General features: G+C 39.1%; 1 protein-coding gene across 1 annotated transcript in view; it reads right to left on the reverse strand.

Annotated features, from left to right (window-relative positions):
- Positions 1–5,384: 5,384 nt before the first annotated feature.
- Pen (Pendulin) overlaps positions 5,385–21,260 on the reverse strand; it is an 83,495-nt gene continuing 67,619 nt past the window's right edge. The window contains exon 11 of the mRNA XM_067152381.2: positions 5,385–5,850. Coding sequence (XP_067008482.1) covers positions 5,755–5,850 — 96 coding nt within the window. The 3' untranslated portion in view covers positions 5,385–5,754. The remainder of the gene's footprint in view (positions 5,851–21,260) is intronic.

Raw genomic sequence — 21,260 nt, forward strand, 5'->3', positions numbered from 1 at the left:
TGAAATTCCACGAAGAATCTTCGGTTTTGGAGAATATTTTTAATGTTGCACATTAGATGGAAGTCTTTGGTGATATACAATTTTGTTAGAAGAAGCCGATGGTTGAGTGTGTCATAAGCTGCAGAAAGATCAATGAAGACAGCGCCTGTAATGAGCCGATTCTCAAAGCCATCCTCAATATGCTGTGTCAAGTTTACTACCTGTGATGTGCAACTTTTTCCTTCTCGGAATCCAGCTTGCTGTGGTATAAGAGACGACTCCACCTTTCCTATCAGTCGCTCAAGAATGAGCCTTTCCAGGACCTTGTACAGGTGACAGAGCAAGGAAATAGGCCTATAGCTTTTGGGATCCAGCCGATCTTTGCCTGGTTTAGGGATAGCAATGACTCTAGCCTTCCGCCAGATTTTAGGAATCTTGAATTCTTGGACACAGATATTCATTCATTCCAGTAGCCAACGCCTCCTAACAGGACCAAAATTTTCTGATCTGCTCTACTTGAATGTCGTCTAGTCCAGCTGCTTTTCCCAATTTGCACTTCCTCAGTGCTGATTCCAGTTCAGCTTCAGTAAATGGTGGAGATAGTATGTTGCTCTCTTGGTTTGGCTTCCGTGTTATTGGTTTCTTATCTAGCTTTCTAGATCAGGATGATTTTCCATTTACTAGCAACTGATGGGCAATTTGATCTGCCTTTATATTAGTATATGTGCTGGCTTGGGTATTGTCATTATTGAGACGACGTAAAAGTCTCCAGGCCTGTTTCCTGCAGCATATCTGGGTTTTGTTTCCTATCAACTCTTGTTTCTATGGCCTGCCTGCTTTCTCTAGCATGCCCGTGTTTTGTTCTGCATCAGACATTAGATGTACTATACATTCCAATCTAGAGGCGAGTCTCAAATAATTTTCCTCCTTTTTAATTTTTTCTCTGTTAATTCACTTCTAATTCAGGCCATCATTTGTAGATTTAAGTCATTGCCTGAGGTCCTAACTCAACTTTAAGAATATATTACAAGACCATACTTTCTGTTATATGTAGTTTAATGTTAGGTATTCCTGCAACATTGTGTTTATGTACATATGTTTTAGTTATCACATGATCTGTTTTGTTTTTTTTGGCTGAAGATTGCCACTAAGTGGCTGAAACTGTCCAAAGACTAATGGAATATTATTTACTTGATATATTGTATTGAAAAGGTGGACCCTTTTGTCAATTTATGAAATTTATAGCTTATAAACCATAACCCATGCCTGCATGACCCAATCACACAGGAGTTTGCCTGTTGGCGACAGCTCGTGTTACCCTCCTGCCATCCATTCGGCATACAATTTACGCATATTGTCCTTGAGCGGCCTACTGACGGAAACATCTAAGGCCTGTAGATAACATGCGAGTCCACCAGGAATTAAGAGATTAGTTTTCATTTTCTGAAGACTTTTACATCTTCCACCAAAATGTCTGCAGAAACTGTTCTTCACTAGCATTGCTGGGCATTTAAGCAGTGCCCCTGGCCGTGCTCGCCGCACTGTACGGATCCGGTCCTGGGCAAGAGCTGTAGCCATCCATCCTTTCTCCTGAACACGTACATTCTTCTTAAGACGCTGTCTCTGAGCGGAGGTTGGCGATCCACGTAACTATCTCTGATCTTGGCAGCGCAGAATGGAATGTCATTTCCGAAGTACAGCAGTGCCATCTTTGAAGGTCTTTCAGCCATGAATTTCTTCTCCCAACAGATCCCTTCTCCTGTATCTTCCCTTCCGTAATAAGCTGTAATAACCGATACCTATCACGATATGTCCTAGCAGAGGTGCCAACCTTTGAAATGGCTTTTCCGTAATTCCTCTCCTCTACCCTCCGAAAAAAATTTGTAGTCAAATCCAAAGCACACTCATCCGTTCTGGATAATGACACCCTCTTTGCCCTTCCCAACAACAATCTATTCTAAGATATATCCTATTACACCATAAATTTGCACATTACGAGTTCTGTCATAAAACATTCTTAGTAACTTGTTTCCCCACGCAGCAGGTGCTTTTGTGTGGGATTTTTCTCGTAGCATTCTTCCCCCCTGTGAGAACATTTTCACCTCATGAACAATACGCGATTCCAGTGTAAATGTGATTATTGTAGGGCTGAAGTCATTCTGTTTTTTCCTATTAACATTGAAAACTCTTTCTGTGGGAGACTTAATGTCAGGTACACTTAATACTGCAATAATACAAGATTACATTTTTTAGTGAATAGGAGAGTAGAGTTACTTCATTCGCAATGAATTTCACGACGCTCGCGTGTAGCGAAAGGAAGTGACGATCGAGTAAGTATTGTTGCCAACTCACAAAATTTGAAACGAAGAGAGTCGAGTACCAATGCTCTAAAAGATTTAATTCTCCTTGTTTCCTTATTTTTTTCCGTAGAAATTATACTTTCATTATAATGTCGCTTTTCCGTAATAATTTACCCTTGGACCGTAATGCCGTAATCGTCAGGGCAAATCCGTAATAATTACGGATAATCCGTAACAGTTGGCACCTCTGTCCTAGGTATTGCGTTTTCCTCTGTTTTATGGTGAGCAGTAGTTCTTTTTGCTTTTTCATCAGACGAAGGACCTCGGCATTTGAGATTTTCACTACCCAGGATATCCGCAACACAGGAACATTTCGAAGGCATCAATAAGTTTTTCTATGATTGGATCCAGAGTCCAGCTTTCACATCCATATAGAACAGAAAATATATAGCAGCAGATCATATGAATTGGTAGTTGGAGACTGAGACCTGACCTCACAAAGAATTTCTTCATGGTAATGAAATGTTTCCTGGCCTGCTCGATTCTAGATATTATCTCCCGTTTGGAGTTACATTGGTCATCCAAGATGGTACCCAGATGTTTGAGAGAAGATACTTGCTCAACTATTTTATCTTTTATTATTGTGAGATTTGTCCAAATTGTCCTCTAAGAGAACACCATCAGTTTCATTTTTGAGGGGTTACCATATAATCCAAACTCTTCATTGTGCTGAACTCAGGAATTTATCATGCACTGAAGGGCAGGCATGTCATCAGCTTTGACAACAGTATCATCTGCATATCCGATGATCTTCCCGTTAATTTTGATCCCACCATAGTCTTCCAATGTTAAAAATTAAATAATTGAAACGGAGGTTCAACCTATTCAATACTTAAAAGAAAGAAATGCAGTAATCACATTCCTATTTAAATGGGACCGGTTTCGACCTTAGTCCAGGTCATCATCAGCCGTGTACAATGTTTATGAATACTGGAGGTCAGTTTTACACTCTGATAGGCACAAAGACACGACACCACTGTTTCAGGAAGTTGATGACTTTTCCTAATTTAGCGATCTTGATCTTAAGGCCCATGTAAGAGAAGGCTTTTTGTTTAGCTTGGTTAGCTTGTGCATTTAAAGATAAAAATTTCATTGTTCCGTACTGAAATTATTGATGTTAAAAATTAAATAATTGAAAAGGAGGTTCAACCTATTCAAGATCGCTAAATTAGGAAAAGACATCGACTTCCTGAAACAGTGGTGTCGTGTCTTTGTGCCTATCAGAGTGTGAAACTGACCTCCAATATTCATAAACATTGTACACGGCTGATGATGACCTGGACTAAGGTCGAAACCGGTCCCATTTAAATAGGAATGTGATTACTGCATTTCTTTCTTTTAAGTATTGAATAGGTTGAACCTCCTTTTCAATTATTTAATTTTTAACATCAATAATTTCAATACGGAACAATGAAATTTTTATCTTTAAATAGTCTTCCAATGTTTCTTTTTCCGAGATGTTAAACAAAGGTGACAGTACACAATCCTGGCAGATGCCCCTGCCTGATTGAAGCAGTTTCTGAAGTTCCTTGATCAGTTTTGACATTTGCAAACTGATTCCAGTACAGGTTACTGATTATACGTAAGTCACTGGAGTCAATACCTGACGATCTCAGAATCTCTATCAGCTTATTGTGCCTGACACAATCAAAAGCTTTTTTGTAGTCTATAAAACAGGCACATTAACATTCATATCTCTGCACCTCTGTAACAACACATTTAACGAGAATAGTGCCTCACGTGTACCAACGCCATTTCGGAAACCAAATTGATTCTGATCCATGTGGGATTCAAATTTTTTGTATATTCTAGTGTGAATGATTCGCCAGAATATTTTGGGCAAGTGAGGCATCAAACTTATACAATAATCATCGCACTGACACGAGTTAGGCTCCTTCGGTAGTGGTATGAAGGTTGATTTCAGCCATTCTGATGGTATTTTCCCAGATACATGTATTTGATTGAATAATGATGTTAATCCATGTGTATTCTACCTCTGATTCAGTGTATCTTAATAATTCCATCCTTTCCAGTGCAGTTCCACCATTGGTTCTTACTTTGGGATCCAATAGTTTCTTAATATCTATATGCCTGGATGGTTTAACATTTCTAAAATCTATAATTTTAAGGACCATTACAACTGGATTGTGGTCTCTATTTACATCAGCACCGGGATACGTATCTTTTGGAAACTTCACTTTAGGCATGGTTTTTATTTTGAAAATAACATACTGTTTCAATTTTCTCGCGTCTGCGGTTATTGCTAGCACGACAGTGCAATGCAGTTTTTCACACCCAGTTTTATGTACAAGCACGCTAGATTCTCCCTTCTTGGTGGTGGTGGTGGTGGTGGTGGTGGTGTTGCTGCATGGCATGTCTAAGTTTATAAGGGTTTGATCTGCATTGCCAATTGTAGTATGCCGCCGAACAACACTGTATGGCACTTTTTGTGAAATTGAGATTTTAACGGAACACATGGAAAAGTCACTGGAAGGTCAAATATCCATCTATGTGGCAGCAATAGTAAGATTCTGAAGTACTTCAGTGGAATAATGCTGTATAGCAAACAAGATGGCAGATGCTGGAAGTATACATGTTTTACCAAGCACTATAGAACGACTTACTAGGTCAAAGAAACTAAAAATTAACATGTCTCAGTGGAACGGTGTGAAGCTGAAGTAATTAAAGGATGCCAGAAAGCCGAAGAGGCAAAGAGGTGGCTGGAAAGACACCACATAAGGAAAGTCTAACAACTCTGTACGTGTGCTGAAGTACACAAATGTGAAAAATGGGGTGCGAGATATACGCTGCAGCGAGATATACGCAAGCAAATATGGTACGTACAGAAAGTTTTCTGCAAAGCATTAGAAAACTAGTCCGCAGATGTGCAGTAACCCTTTACAGCAAGAGAAAACATTTTGCACTGTTATGAAATATCCTCAAGAATTAACCAAGCATATTTTGAGTCTTGCTAGTGTACCAAACGTCTCTGAAAATCCTATTGTTCTTGCAAACTGCACTAGAATCAGGTCAAGGAAGAGAAAGTTTCATATTATATGCAAAAGTCAAATTTATTATACATACAATCCTAGAACTAAATTAAGAGTAAGAACTTAGAAAAATTATACAAAAATAGGATAGAGTAATGGAAGTTGATCTGGCCACCCAAAACTCTCATATACAGATAAAAGTGGCATTACTCCACCTTCAAAAATCTTGTCTGACAATATCTGAAGAGTAGAAATTATGCCAAATTCATTACAATATACAGCATAGTATAAAATATTTCGAGGAACAGACATGTAGGAAAAATATAATCACTAAAATGCATTTCTCTTACAGCAGAACGACTTTCTCTAAAAATAGGCAGTCTTCGAGAATCACTGGTCTGATTTACATTTTTAACAGAACATGCTTAAAACGAAAAGCCTCCTTCTGGAACAGACTGAGAGCTAGTGAAGTCCAACTGGCCATCAACTTCACCAGGAGCTAGACTAGGATCCTCTGCATCCTATAATAAAAACCACACCTAAAATTACTCCACGGATCAACTAACAATGAACACACAATTTATAACAAGCAATCAAATATTAGAGCTGTGGCTTGCATGCCCCTAACATCTTATTTTTGTTTACTTCCACACCCACTAACTTTTTACAGATTTACATTTGCAGCATGTTTTTACCAATTTGCTATTTCAGACTTTTATCAAGCAAGTAACGAGGAAAGCCTCATGCTGACATGAATGCTACAGAAACAAACTCTGATACCAAGAACCAAACAGTAATGCCACACATATTGGCCAAAAAAAATTTAATTTTCACACTAGGTACAAAGAACACAAAATGCAATTAAACAACACTCGACCTTTTGTGAACACTTAACAATAGGCACCACTTCACAGATCACAGAACAGATCTTAAAATTTCAAAATAAACCTTCAGCTTATTGGAATGTGTTCAGTACATATTTAAGAGATTTTAAATAGAGATCAAAATTTGCCAACTGGACACCAATGGAAACTGAACCCACAACCTCCCTATTTTGAGTCCGTTGCTGTATCGAATTGAACTACGGTGGCCTTTCTCATATTTGTTCCGTTGGAAAGGATATAAGCCACAGGTACGGCACTACAGCCATCACACAGTGCGTGCAAGTCATCCGTTATGGGCGAAGTTATTGAACATTTAACTTCTACGACCGCAGTGTACCCTAAGGAAAATCTTTATAGTTTGCTACATTGTTATAATTCACAGGCCAGTAACAGAAAAACAGTATTTTGGTAACAAAGTACTGCCAGGTCACTTGCTACAGGAATGTGATTGGCTATTAAGCCCGCACATTTCCTCTACTGCAGAGGGGCTCAGTTCGGCGCCCGTTGAGGGTAGCCCAGTGCTGGCGTGACGTAAATGTGGACAGTTTACGTAGTAAGCATACGTCACAGTGAAGCGAGAGAGTAAACTCTTTGCAGGAAGGGAACTACGACGTTCACTTGCCATTACATAGCATTCCACCACTGCTCAGCTAAATGCTGAATGGAGTACAGTATTAAAGAAAAGAAAACATATTCCTGTTTGATTTATACTGCACTCTATGTAATTCAACGTTACTGCTCAATCTTGCATGTTGTGTTGTCTGAATTTCCCTGTTCACTGAATTTGAAAATAGAATTTAAAACTTACCAAACATCCGATGATAATAGCTTGCCTCCAAATGGAGAGGGAGTTTCATGTATCCAAGATTAAAGTACAAAATTCAAATGTATCTAGTAAATAGACGTACAGTATGTCTTCAAATAAACTAACCGATGTTATTCCCAGTAAGCATGATTGGATTGTTGGCGAGTTTCAGATAACTTAACTCATTGGGCCCGAGCCACGGAACCGTTCCGTGCTTCGTCTCAGTGGACCAAATGCAATATCACGGAACTGTTCCGTTGTCTCATTTTACTACGTAATTCAACTTTTCCTCAAGGGATGGCAGAGTGCGTTGCATTTGTGATTTGTGTAGGGACTCTTTCTTTGCAATGTTATATGCTCTTTGCTAATATATATCGATAGTGTGCTTGGTAATATTAGTTTGAAGTGGGCAATCTCGACTTTGAGATTCGCTTGTAAACAAGATGGCTGCCAGTATAGAACCGATATTTACCAATATATAACCCCTTTTAGGTAGTAATGATTAGGAATGTAATTATTTCAGTGAAAGTAGTAATATTAGTACTAGTGTGAGCAATGCTCCTGAAGAGCAAATAGATGTGGAAATTGAAGAGGAAATGCAATGAGAAGGCTGTGTTATAGCTCAGCAGGCGGACTGAGTACGGACCCGTGATGCTAATAAAATAAAATATTTTACTGTATTCCTTGTTCGTCAGTTTGTGGTATGAAAGCCTTTTGTTTTCATGTACATTTAAATCTTTAATGGTCTTGTAAATAAGAAATCTCACGATATGAAGCGACACTATATTTCCTCCAAAATAATCCCAGCACCAACGCAGTTTCAATCCAAGAAATATGCAGGGCTCAATGGGTTAAACCCAAACCACAAGCCACAGCTAACTAAACTGAACTCTATTATATTAGAAATGCTTCTAAAGCACCACAAAATTTAAGTGAAAATTATAATTCATTGCACATATTACAAAAATAGCACAGGTTGTAGGCCTCATTATTGTATCTGGTCAAAATACTTCAAATGCAATGAACATAAGTAACTAATTTCTTACAATGTAAACTGAAAAAACAAAAACGTTTATTTCTGTCCTGTTTTTTTCATGCTCTTCTGCCTACATTTCAAACTCTTGAATCACTGCAGTGATCAAGAGTGATCGGCAGAACTTTGCCCAACCTTCACGGCTTGCGACGTAAATATATCAATGTGGTTCAATAGCAAACGCTCAGCCCCCGTCTGCTTAACTGCTTGCAGTGCTGGGCACCCACGGGATGAAACACCCAGTGCGAGCATATCTACCGTAATACTGTTTTAAAGTGCCATTGTCCGTAAGTGTTGAGCAAGTTACCAAGTGTATCTGAACAAAATAAGACAATAATAAGCATTAACTATGTACGATAATGGCCATTATTTACTCGAGGGAGCTATTTCCCGCTGGTACATGCATAGCACATAGAACTGATTTGCAAATAATTTTAAGTATCATAACTGCATTCTTTCATGAATGGGTCAACAATTTCGCAATGTAAGAATTAAAGAATAAAAATGGCCTACTGGATACCAGTGGAATCCAAAGTCACAAACTTACAATTTTGAGTTTTGCTCTATGAAAATGAGCTAAGGCCTAGGTCATTTCTTCCGTTGGAAAGGATATACAGTAAAGCTACAGGTCTGCCACTACTGCCATCACAAACAGTACATATTATATGTACTGAACTATACCTGATATAATGAAGGTATATTTTGACTACAATGCGGTCATGATGTGATTTTTGTTTTAAGAGGAAGTACAAGGTAATCATTCTCTGAACAAATTAGTGGAAAAGAAATTTAAAATATAAAACAAAATTATTTATTCAGGAAAGGAATTTGGAAACTCAGTACGAAATAAAACAAGAGTGCGTGGATCGTAAATGACCAATCCTCAGCCTGCACAATACTATGCCCTCTCTCCGTGAAGGTCAGAAAGAGGACCGCCACACGGTAGTTGTCTTCTTAATTGCTCTCAGCTTGTTGGGAGTTCGGATAACTAGCCACTCTGATTCCCAGGACGTCAGGATGGTTCGACGTAGCTGAGAACAAATATCCTTAGCAAGTACACTGACTGTTCTTGGAGGTAAAAGTACAGCTTCCTTTGCAGCTTCATCCTCAAGTTCGTTGCACGCAATCCCAACGTGGCTTGGAAGCCACGCTAAAGCGATTCTGGTGCCAATATTAGTTAACCTGGCTAGGTCATGTATCTGCTGTACCAGTGGGTGTTGCGAGAAACAGGTTTCAATAGACTGCAGAGAGCTCCACGAATCTGTGCACATAAGTGGCTTCTTTCGTCACGCAGTGCAAACTGCAGAGCCTGTACGATGGCATAAAGCTCTGCAGTATACACGCTACATACTTCAGGAAGTTAGATCTTCGTGCTCATATCAATGACGAAAGAGCAACCAACATTATCTGATTTTAGAACCATCCTTGAACATATGTCTCTCAGCCAGATACTGGTGAACGAAGTCCTGGAAATACCCCCGATAAACGGAGGAATCTGTTCACCTTGGGTCCACGGAGCAGATCCAGATGTATATCTGGTCGCAGAACGAACCATGGAGGTACCTCGTTAAGAGTTTGTTCAAGACAACCACCGATATCAAGATTCAAATCTTGACAAGCTATCAATCCGAAACCCAACCGGCCGTGTGGCATTCAACCTGTCTTGGCACCGCTGGTGGTATTGGGTACGATAGATGCATTGACAGCTTGGATGTAGCGGCATTTCACGAATTTTGGCAGCGTACGGGAGGAGTAACTGCTGCCTTGTTATCCGTAAAGGTGGAACTCCTGCTTCAGCAAGAAGGCTGGGAATGGGGCTAGTACAGAAAGCTCCTGTTGCCAGCCTTACTCCACTATGGTGAATACGGTCTAAATGGTGCCCAGTAATGACGACGTAGTGTTTTATCCTCCGAGTAAATAAACCGTAAAATTTGACTAAAAGTGCGGAAAATGCCGAAGATTAGTGAAAAATGGAATGTTGTGAGGTTCATGTGATCGATGGTGGCATAAGTGCGGAAATTGCCCTAGAGACGTAAAAACTAATGAAATTGTTGACTGGAATTGTGAGCAGTGTGTTTGGAATGTCGTAGTTGACGGCGTTGACGAAGCACTGAAAACAATCTATGAGAAATACAAAAGTGCATTAGAAATTATAAACATCTGCAAAAGGACAATGAGGCTCATACGTTGAAAATCAAGAATTAAAAGAAAGACTGCAATCGGTAGAATTTGGGACTGACCATTCGAGTGATATACTGGTACCAGTAACAAACTCGAGCATGTGGTAAGTAGTTCACGGATGGCTGGCTAAGAAGAAATCTACAACTGAATTTCCGGAAATAAACATCAGAGATAGGTTTTCTGCCCTAAATAATTTAATTCTGGAAGAAAGTGATCGCGCGCGTGAAACCAAATCATCGTGATCCGCTGCCATCGCTGTGCAGAGGTTAAAATTTAGGCCTAGAATTCAGATTCAAGACCCAGTTAGGCCTAAATCAGCAAAGGTGTCTGTGTTTGATGATAGCCAAGGAAGGGGAATTGCGGGAGTGACAAACGACGAGAATATAGCAGTAACCGGAGAAATATATCCAGGAGCTTCTATCAGCTGTGTCCTGGAAAACGTAGAAGCAACTAGGAACTTCAGGAGCCGCGATGCAGTGCTTATCATCGGTGGGACGAACGACGTAGCTCACGATGACGCCAAGAATGTAAGATCACAACTTAAACATACACTAGGGAAGCTGACCCACACTAACGTCTTTGTAGTGGACGCCCCTCACAGGCATGATCTGAGTAGAGACTCTTGTGTGAACATTGAAGTGGAGAAGGTCAATACAGATACTGTTAAAATTTGTAAACATTTTCAGAATACTCAGGTTATTGAATGCAGCAGTTGAGAGATACTGCTATACAAAACATGGCCTCCATCTAAACAATTCAGGTAAACAAAAGATAGCAAATATTGTTCTAGATTTTATTAATCTTAAGATATGTACTGTAAAAACAGGCATGAGTTATAATACTGACCAGGAAAACTAGTAGAAAGAGCCAGCTGTACTTCAAGCTGGCTCAGTCAACTAGGAAAAGAAACTCAGGAAATTAAGGAATTTCAAGTTACCCAATTGCAACAGTCAAGTTTTAGAGAGGAAGGGGGTTTGAGATTGCTCTTGGTAAACTGTCAAAGTGTAGTAAATAAAAAATTAAAATTCGGTACATTGATGGAATCTTATGACACTGATGTGGTGATAGGAGTGGAGGAAGGGGTGGGTAAAAGAGATGTATTTCCAGAAGGGTACACAGTCTATCCCAGAGACCGAGGAGATAAAATAGGAGGGGGTGTTTATTCTGGTGAAGGAAACGTGAATGGTTTACCGATGAAAGGGATGAAATATTAGGGATAAAATTAGTTTGTGATAATATGAAGGAGGTGGGAATTATACGAACATACAGGCCCGGAAGAGAGGAGAAACAGACATGGAAATATTTGAGAAAATAGATTATACTCATAAAAACAATATGGTAATAATTGGGGGAGATCTAAATTTGCCTGAAGTTGAATGGAATGGAGCTGCAAGTGAAGCCCATGAACATGAACAGAAACTGGCAAATAAGTTAATTTGGGAGAGAGGATTTACACAAGTGGTACAAGAACCGACTCGTCTCAATAACTTACTAAATTTATTCTTGGTTAAACCATGGGAAGTTGATAAAACTGAGGTAATTGAAGGAATAATGGATGTAGGACTCTTACGAAAAAGACTTAAGACAAGAAATTGTACAGAAAAACTAAAGTTGATGAATTTAGGACTTACCTTAAATCACAATACAGTTGTTGGATAAGTGAAGGGAGTAATGTGGTTACACTGTGGGCCAAATTTAAAGGAACCATTTAGGAAGGAGAGAGGAGATTTGTACCTGTTAAGGGTAAAATGACCTCAGACCCTGTTTATTATACAAGGGAAATACGAAAATTAAAAAGAAAATTTAGAACAGTAAAATCAAAGAAGGTAGGGAGAGTAGAGAAACTAGAAAACAGCTAATGAGGAAACTGAAGAGTGAAAAAGGAAGCAAAAGAGAATTATATGAATGGCATACTTCAAAGAGTGTAATGACCACAAAGGGAAATGGAAAAAGCTGTATTCATATATCAGGAATCAAAATTCCTAGTGGTGGGAGAAGGGGGAGAACACTAACAGATACTGAGATAGCAAACCTATTTAGTAGGGAATTCAGAGATTCAGTAGATGATTGTCAGGAGTTGGAAACCAAAACAGAAGAGAGAATACCGGAGAGTTTTATATCAAAGTACATCAGAGGGATATGTGATGATAAAAATTGGTTCATGAGGAGCCAGTATGGATTTAGAAAGTGGAACATGGAATATTATAAAAGATATTGGAGGTATAAGGATTGGACCTAAGGGTTACACGTTGGATAAAAACATTTCTAAATTCAAGGGTTCAGAATGTCAAAGTATGAAATAATGTATCGCAGGAAGAGAAAGTTTGGAAGGGAATTGCACAGGGTAGTATAATCGGTCCACTACTTTTCTTAATACATGCAAATGATTTAGGGAACAATATAACACCAAAAATAAGATTGTATGCAGATGACATAATTGTTTATAGGGAAATAAATAACATTGAGGATTGTTCAGAATTACAAAGGGACCTTGAAAGTATCCAACAATGGGTTGAAGAAAATAATATGAAGGTTAATGGAGGCAAATCAACTGTTACAACTTTTACAAACAGGAGCTTTAAAACTGAATTTGAATATACTTTGGATGAGGTAGTTATCCCAAAAGATGGCAAGTGCAAATACTTAGGTGTGAGATTTGAAAGTAATTTGCACTGGAAGGGTCATGTTGACATTTTTGGGAAAGCATACAGGTAGTTACATGTCATAATGAGGCTACTTAAAGGATGCAATAAAGAATTAAAAGAAAAAAGTTACTTAAGTATGGTTCGTCCATTACTGGAATATGCAAACAGCGTTTGGGATGCTCACCAAGAATACCTAATAAAAGAAATAGTGTGCAGAGGAAAGCAGCAAGATTTGTAACAGGGGATTTCAGGAGAAAGTAGTGTATCAGAAATGTTAAAGAAGGGAGAAAACTAGACTTATAGGATTATATAGAGCCTATACAAGAGAAGCATGGGGAGATATCCGTGAGAGGCTTCAGTTGGAAAGTAATTATATCGGCATGACAGACCACAAATATAAAATTAGAAAGAATTTTAGCAGAAGAGATTGGGGTAAATTTCCATTCATTGGGAAGGGTGTGAAGGAGTGGAACAGATTACCAGGGGTAGTATTTGATCCTTTTCCAAAATCTGTACAGATATTCAAGAGGAGAATAAACAGCAACAGAGAAAATAAATGAAGTGTTAGAGGGCATTCGACCAGTGCAGGTTATTGTAAATAAAAGAAAGTGTGAATAAATTAATAACATCCCTTGGTCTAAGGAGTTTGGGCAGCCAAAGTAGGGGGCTGCCTGTACGGGTGAAGTACAGTGGGAACTTTGAGGGCCCTGGGACCGCCAAGGTAGCTGTGAAGGCCCTTCAGGAACTCTGGAAAGTGGTGGCAAAAGGGGCTCAGGTTAAGACACAGCAGGTCTCTATGCTACTTAGGTTGCAGAATGGGTAAAAAAAAATAAAAAAAACGCAATGTAAAGTTTAATCTTACACCAATTGTATAGTATCATTTGAAGTAATTCCACATACTGTATATAAATTACTTTTGTAAGTAGTACAGGAGATATTATAAGTAGAATTTTGTAAACAATATAAATTTATTAAGGACTAGCTGATGTACCCGTGCTTCGCTACGGGATTCTCAGAAAGACTGTCATTTTCTTAACCTGAAATCAACATAGGTCACTACAAAAACGTAAGTATGAATGTAGCGATTAAAAGCAATGCTATCATATAAAATACTCGATCAAATGGAAAGGCGCACATTTATCACTTTTTGTAGGATGCTAAAAGGTTTGTTTTTTCCACCTATTCAATACATATAAATTTCAGACATGTTTCGCCCTTCATTGAGGGCATCATCAGTCAAAATATTTATCACTTTTAACGAACAGTGATGCGGTTAGATTGCGGTGCCAATCTAATAGTCCAAAGTTCCAGAGCTGGGATGACCAGGCCACAGATTGCCATGAAAACTCATCTGCCATTATTCCTCTAAATATGCACACTTAATTTCAATCAGTGTCTCAGAGTAGGGATTAAATAGCCCGAATGCTATGATGATCCAGTGTGTTACGTACCAGTAGTATCAGAATATTTATAAACCAGGGGAATGTCATGCTAAAGAAGAAAGTTATCTAACTCCCCAGCTACTTCCCATCAATATTCAGGCAGGCTGTTACACTCTGTATGACTGGGCGAGTTGACCGTGTGGTTAGTGGTGCGCAGCTGTCAGCTTCCATCCGAGAGATAGATTCGAACCCCATTGTCGGCAGCGCTGATGATGGTATTCCGTGGTTTCCCACTTTCACACCAGTCAAATGCTGGGCCTGTACCTTAAGGCCTAAGGCACTCCTAGCCCTTTCCTATCCCATCGTCGCCATAAAACCTATCTATGTTGGTGCGACGTAAATCAAGTAAAAAATACTCTGTACGCAGCAGTAATCCTATCTACCGGAGATGAAGGGCAACAGATGACACAAAGCACATCACGACAAACAATGGTCAATATAATGTTATTGTTGATCAATGTTATGAGCTTTCTATATTGTACGCCTTCACATTTAGTTTTCTTTAGACTCCGTGATTTGTAAAATATTGTATACCATAAACTGTAGTTTCTTATTCTCCGACTTTATATACCGATTTTCATTAAATACTGTTTACCCATTTCTGGTTACTCGGCGCTGATATGGACTTAGTAACAAAAATCCAAAACCATGAATATCTTGGCGATCATAGCCAGTCCGGTAACAATGTATAAGACAATAATAATAGGAAATTTAATACTATATAACCCTAGTTATGTAGCATTCATCGATTACACCTCTAATAAGAAATATTTGAGAATTACATTTTAGGCCTTCCCCTAAACTACCATTTCACTCAGCGTGAATAAAATAATTTACAGCCTAGACTATAGCGACTTATTTCCTGACTTTGCATACCGATTTTCATCAAGACAGGACTACAAATAATATTTGAGAATTATATTTTAGGCCTTCCCCTAAACTACCATTTTTCTCATCGTGAATACAATTATTGATAGCCTAGATTGTAGCAACTTATTCCCCAACTGTGCATACCCATTTTCTTTAAAATACGACCACTAATAAATAGTTGAGATTTCAATTTTAGGCCTTCCCCTAAACTACCATTTCACTCAGCGCGAGTAAAATGATGTATAGCCTAGATTGTAGAGGCTCATCCCCTGACTTCACATACCGATTTTCATTAAATTATCTTCAACCGTTTTCTCGTGATGCGTGTACATACATACAGAAATTACGGAAAAGTAAGAAGTGCATTTTCTTGTTACTATGGACATGACCGATACAGAAATACCATTATTTTCAAATTCTGAGCAATGTACAGACAAAACTCATTTTATATATATAGATGAGCTGTGTGTTTAATAGAAAAAATTGTTAGCGTAAATTGTAGAATATTGTATTATAGGAAAATTTTCTTGTTAATTTAATATTTAGTGCTTGACAATGTATTTTAGTGTACTATTTGCCACCGAGGTCGACACCTCATTTGCAAATAATGAGATTTTGATTTTGAAAGGCGCAGCGTAGATTTGGATGCTGAGCTATAAGCCACACTTCCATAGTGAATTCAGGAGAGGACCGTTGCCGTGAAAAATCGTAGCAGTACCGCACGGTCAGCCCCCCCATGAAGTGCCGCTGAGAAACTTCAGCATGTTGAATCTTTTCATGCAGGCAACCTTCAACTGACAGATGTGGGGCTGCCACGCAAGTCTTATCAAAATAGAGACCCAGGAATTTGCAGGTGTCAACCACTGGTAAGACCCTGTTTCGCGAGCGGAGATCTGGTTCGGGATGCACAGGCCGACGTCGACAGAAGTGTACAACTGAGGTTTTCGCTCCTGAAAATCTAAAACCACGTTGCAGGGCCTATCTGTCTACTCTGTTAATAGCTTGCTCTAGCTGTCTCAGTAAACGCCGCCCTTCCGGAACTTTAATGTAGCGCTAAGTCTACATACAGCGGTGGAACGACTGTGGGCCCAGCAGCGGCAACTATGCCGTTGGTGGCGATTGCGAACAGCGTGACACTCGGTACAGATCGCTGAGGTACTCCATTTACCTGAACGTAATATTGAGAAAATGCATTCCCTACTCGGTCTCTAAAGAGACGGAGGGACATAAAGTTCTCAAACTTTGGCAAATTTCCCCGAAATCGCCACTGGTGCAGAGTGGAGAGAATCCCATATCGCCAGGTAGTGTCGTAAGTTTTCTCCAGGTCAAAAAACACGGCGACCAGGGGTGCCTTTCAGAGAAAGGCCTTCTGAACGGCGCTCTCCAGTCTGACCAGATCAGTGACAGACCAATGAGAGCGAAAACCATACTGGTAGTTAGACAAGAGACCCTCCTTTTCCATGGTCCACACAAGACGCCGGTTAACCATCCTTTCAAATAGCGTACAGAGGCCATTCGTAAGGCATATTGGCCTGTAAGTATCCAGAAATTTTGGATCTTTACCTCTTTTGTGAATTGGTATCACAATTCGTTTGCGCCATTGAGATGGAAACACTTCCTCACTCCATATTCTGTGGAATAGGGTGAGGATATCTTTGAGACATCTGTCTCTCTGATAATGGATTTTGTCCAGTCCAGGAGCCGTATCTCTGCATAGCGCGAGTGCACTCCGTGAAGGGCACGTTGTAGGGATGCGAAGCACTAGAGGCAAAAGAAAGATGGTGTGCCTCTGCTTTGTGCTTAATTAGAAGAAATGCAGAGTTGTATCTCCTAGAGATAGACGAATCTAAAAAAATGTGACATGATGTGGTTGGCAATGACTGAAGGAATCTTAACCATCTCTCCATTAATGGAGATTCGGGGTACTGAGGGCACATTCTGTACTCTGACAATAAGGCGGAGTTTTGTCCACACTTGTGATGACTAAGTATGTACCGTGATGGATGACACGTACATTTCCCACGTAGCCCTTACTTTCTCGAATAAAAAAAAAGGGCCTTCGCGCACAGACGCTTACATGTTATATGATTGGCCATCGTAGGATTCCAACGATAATGTTAAAAAAGCCTGTCGGCGATCACGTATGGGTGCTGCAATTTCGTCCTTCCACCATGGGACTTGTTTTCAGCGATGAATACCAGATGAGGAGGGAATTGTTTACTATGCAGCAGCCAAAATTCCAGTAGTAATGGAAGAAACATGGTCATCAACAGACTCCAGAATATCAGTAATCACTGCGCGTTTCGAAAATTCTAGCCAATTTGCCCGCTGAAATAACCGTTGCTTGGGTACTTCGAATTGTCTGATTCAAGAGAGCAAGAATTATCGGGAAGCGGTCACTATCACAGAGGTAGTTGTGTACTTGCCACCGTAGCAGGGGGAACTTGCGCATAGCTGCACAAAGTGACATCCAGGAGTGAGAATGTGCCATGTGCGCTGCTGAAATGTGTCGGTCCCCCTGTATTAAGCACGCAAAGATCAAACAGGTTGATCATTTGCGCGAGCATCCTCCCCCTAGAACAGGAAGACTGAGACCCCCATAGTATGTTGTGGGCGTTCACATCTCCCATCATGAGGAAAGGAGGAGGCAACTGAGTGATCAAATCTTGTAGTGCACGTATTTCAAGGTCGTAATCCGGTGGAATGTACACGTTGCAAACCGTTGTCAATAGTGGCAACGGAGTTTGAACTGCAACTGCATCTAGCTGAGTACGGAGCGGTACTTCTTCGCTGAAGATGTCTGACCGAACTAGGGTACAAACGCCCCCAGTTGCCGCTCCATCCACAGCTACTCTGTTTGGAATAAAAACATATCCTCTCATAGTCGAGCCATGTCCAGGTCTCAAACAATATTCCTGTAGGCAGACTAGGGAGGCCGAAGACTGATATCAATTGACGTAACTCAGCTAATCCAATCAATAAATGAAAAAAAGATTCCACCTAATCAATACTTTATCTTTTTTATTTAGCCTTTGGCTATTTATAAAGACATTAATAATCACAGAACGTTTCGATTGCTTAGCAATCATCAGCTGTTTACATGTAGCTTAGGTAAAAATAGCATAAAATCAATCTCTTAATTTACATTAAAACATTAAAAACAGTTGTTAGTAGAAAGCGCATAGGTGGGAGACGGGGGAGAGTGCATTGAGCTGGACGTTAAACTTAATATTAAAAACACTTACTGGACTAAAATGTCTTAGGTTCACTATAAGACCTGAGAGCTTTTCCAATACAAACACTTGCTCTTAAAAAACTTGGATATTTTTGGTAAAATGTTCCTGCTGGGATGTTTATGAAGTGTTTATGTCTTCTAAAAATGGCTCCAGGTTTTCTTTCCATTCACTTGTCTCTTATTAGGTGGAAAAGTGTGTCCCGCTGTTGAATGAAGTCTATTTGGTGCTCGAGAACTTTTTTAAGTTAGATCGTTTGTATTACAACCTTTGTCCAGTTGGTTTTCTTTACTACCCGTGCTACGGGTGACATTCTTCACAATTCCAAATCGATCAACTTATCAAATCCGTTTGATAGATCAGGCGTATATAGGTTTCAATGCAATGATTGCTCCAGTGTTTACATCGGACAAACCGGGAGATCATTCAATATTAGATATAACGAACATATCAATGCCATAAGATATAAGAAATTTTCAGCAATAGGCCAGCATGTACAGGAATGTAAACGATTTTCATGGTATTAACAACGATGACATCATGGAAACAATGAACAAAGGCCTACTATTAGACCTAACGGAGCAATGTTACATTAGATCAATATTACAATCCCAATTACAATCTAAATGATCTTTTGGAAAAACCCAATTTGACATGCTTATTTCAGTGATAAATAATCTAAAAATTCCTAAAAATCAATCAGTACATTAAACATTACGCAGTGCGCTGGCTTATTATCCCCAGCAAAGCCAACGCCCCTGACATGCAGCTACACGCTACCGCAACCTCTCCAACTTCCCCTTCCCCTACACAATACGCCCCGCCTCACAGCTGACGCCTGCTGGCTGTCGCTTGACACTTCGTATTCAGTTCCTCATTTACACTACACGCAGTCACAGAGCTAGAGGCGAGTTTCATATATTATTTTCTTTCTAAACTACCGCGTTTGACTCTCGGTAACTTATATTTAAATTCGTAATTCCTTTTTTAGGTCCTTGCTGGTTCGAAATCAGGTTTAATCTGCCCAATTCCACCTGGCATTGAAATAATATTCAAGATCTAAGCCATGAGCTTCGGCCTCAGCCAATCATTAACTAACTTTGAACAATATTACATAGCAGTGTTCAAGTTAAAATAAAATAAAATATATAAAAAACCAGATACTTCTCACAATAGTCAAACAGACTGTTTTAAAAAACTTTTTAAAAAGAAAGTAAAAACTTGTGTATGATATCAACTTTACAGTTATATATTATGAGGAACCAAAGAACAACATTCCAGAAATTGTGTATCAACATGGCAGATGTTTTGAAGAACTAACAGTTTTATATGGACATCCTTGTATTTTCGCTAGGCCAAATTATAGACATTTTAAATCACCCAATAATTTTGGACACACAAGATAATATTGTGTTTTTTTAAGACATATTTTCTATAGAATGACTGGTCTTTGTCACTTAGCCACATTTTAATGTACATATAATGACTTAAGCTTTGTTGTTAGTGTAGTATGCTAAGCATACATTTTACACTGCACTAATAGTATTATATTTTTTATTTTTCTAATATACCTTGCCATCAATATCTCGATGGCTGATGATGGCACGATGGATGCCAAAACCGGTCCCATAATGTATACCATGATATTTTAAATAAACATGTGATGTTTTAATTGAATTATGTTAATGTGGGCTGGATGTGTATGGCGTATTCAACATCAAAAATCATCCTAAGTAAGGCCCTATCTTCACAGACACACAGGTTGCCTAATGGGCTGTTTACTAGGAAAAATACCTGGAAAGGCACACGCCATTAATATTATTATATGGGTTTCAGTATGAATTAAGACATGCTTGTAGCGAATTTTTAAGTCTGGCCCTTCCTGATGAACTCGGAGGAACGAATGATGTGATAAAAGTAACTGAAACGGATTATATTTATTTATGTGTAGGCCTGAAAGTAGTGTTCACCATTTATTGACGTAACATTTAGAAATACTGCCAACGAAAATAGCCAGTATAACTCAAATACATTCATAGGTTTTGTTAGAGAACAGTGCAAAATGTTTAGATGTACAAATTATAGCTCTTTATGGCCTAGAAGTAATGTGTTCACTGCACAAAATTTGAGGTTGTCGCATATTGGACGCCCCTTTGTTATTTGTATGAAAAAGTGAGGGAGGGGGGGAATGGGCCTAATGTGCGAGTAAATATGGTAGTTTTATTATACCAGGGTATTTTCCATAAACTTCAATAAATGTACTGAGTTGCCCTTAAACAAAAATTGCCAGAAAAACAGAACATTACTCATAATCAAGTACAAATCTCTCAATGGACAGAAGCAATATTTTAACTGTGATATAATGTATTTCCAGGTAAACCCTCCCGTACTCTTCTTTAACTAAAAATGAAGTTTCTTCCTTTCTTTTTTTGCATGGTGGATCAAATTACCTTTCTGTTTTGTCCCATGTCCCAGACGTTGGCAATTTCAATGTTTAACTTTACTGATACTGTACCTTCTATAGAATTCACCTCTCATGCAAAATGCAATGTCTAGGGTCTATGAAAGCTGTTACATGTAACATTAGTCAATGAAAATATTTCATTAAAAACCTTCAAAAGAATACTGAACTGAAATTCTGTTCACTTCGCAAGAAATCCGCTTGCTTCAATTGTAATGTTCTCCCTGTGCAGAGGTTCCTCCAAAATACTTTCATAAAGCTCTTGGCGGAGCATACCCTGCGACTGCCTGTACTAAACGGCAAGAATAGCTTTGCCCTGTTGGAACTAGTTTAGGAAACCTTTTTGTGAGGACACTGTCCAGGAGGTTGGTTCTCTT

The sequence above is a fragment of the Anabrus simplex genome, chromosome 8 (assembly GCF_040414725.1).
Source record: "Anabrus simplex isolate iqAnaSimp1 chromosome 8, ASM4041472v1, whole genome shotgun sequence".
Lineage (NCBI taxonomy): Eukaryota > Metazoa > Arthropoda > Insecta > Orthoptera > Tettigoniidae > Anabrus > Anabrus simplex.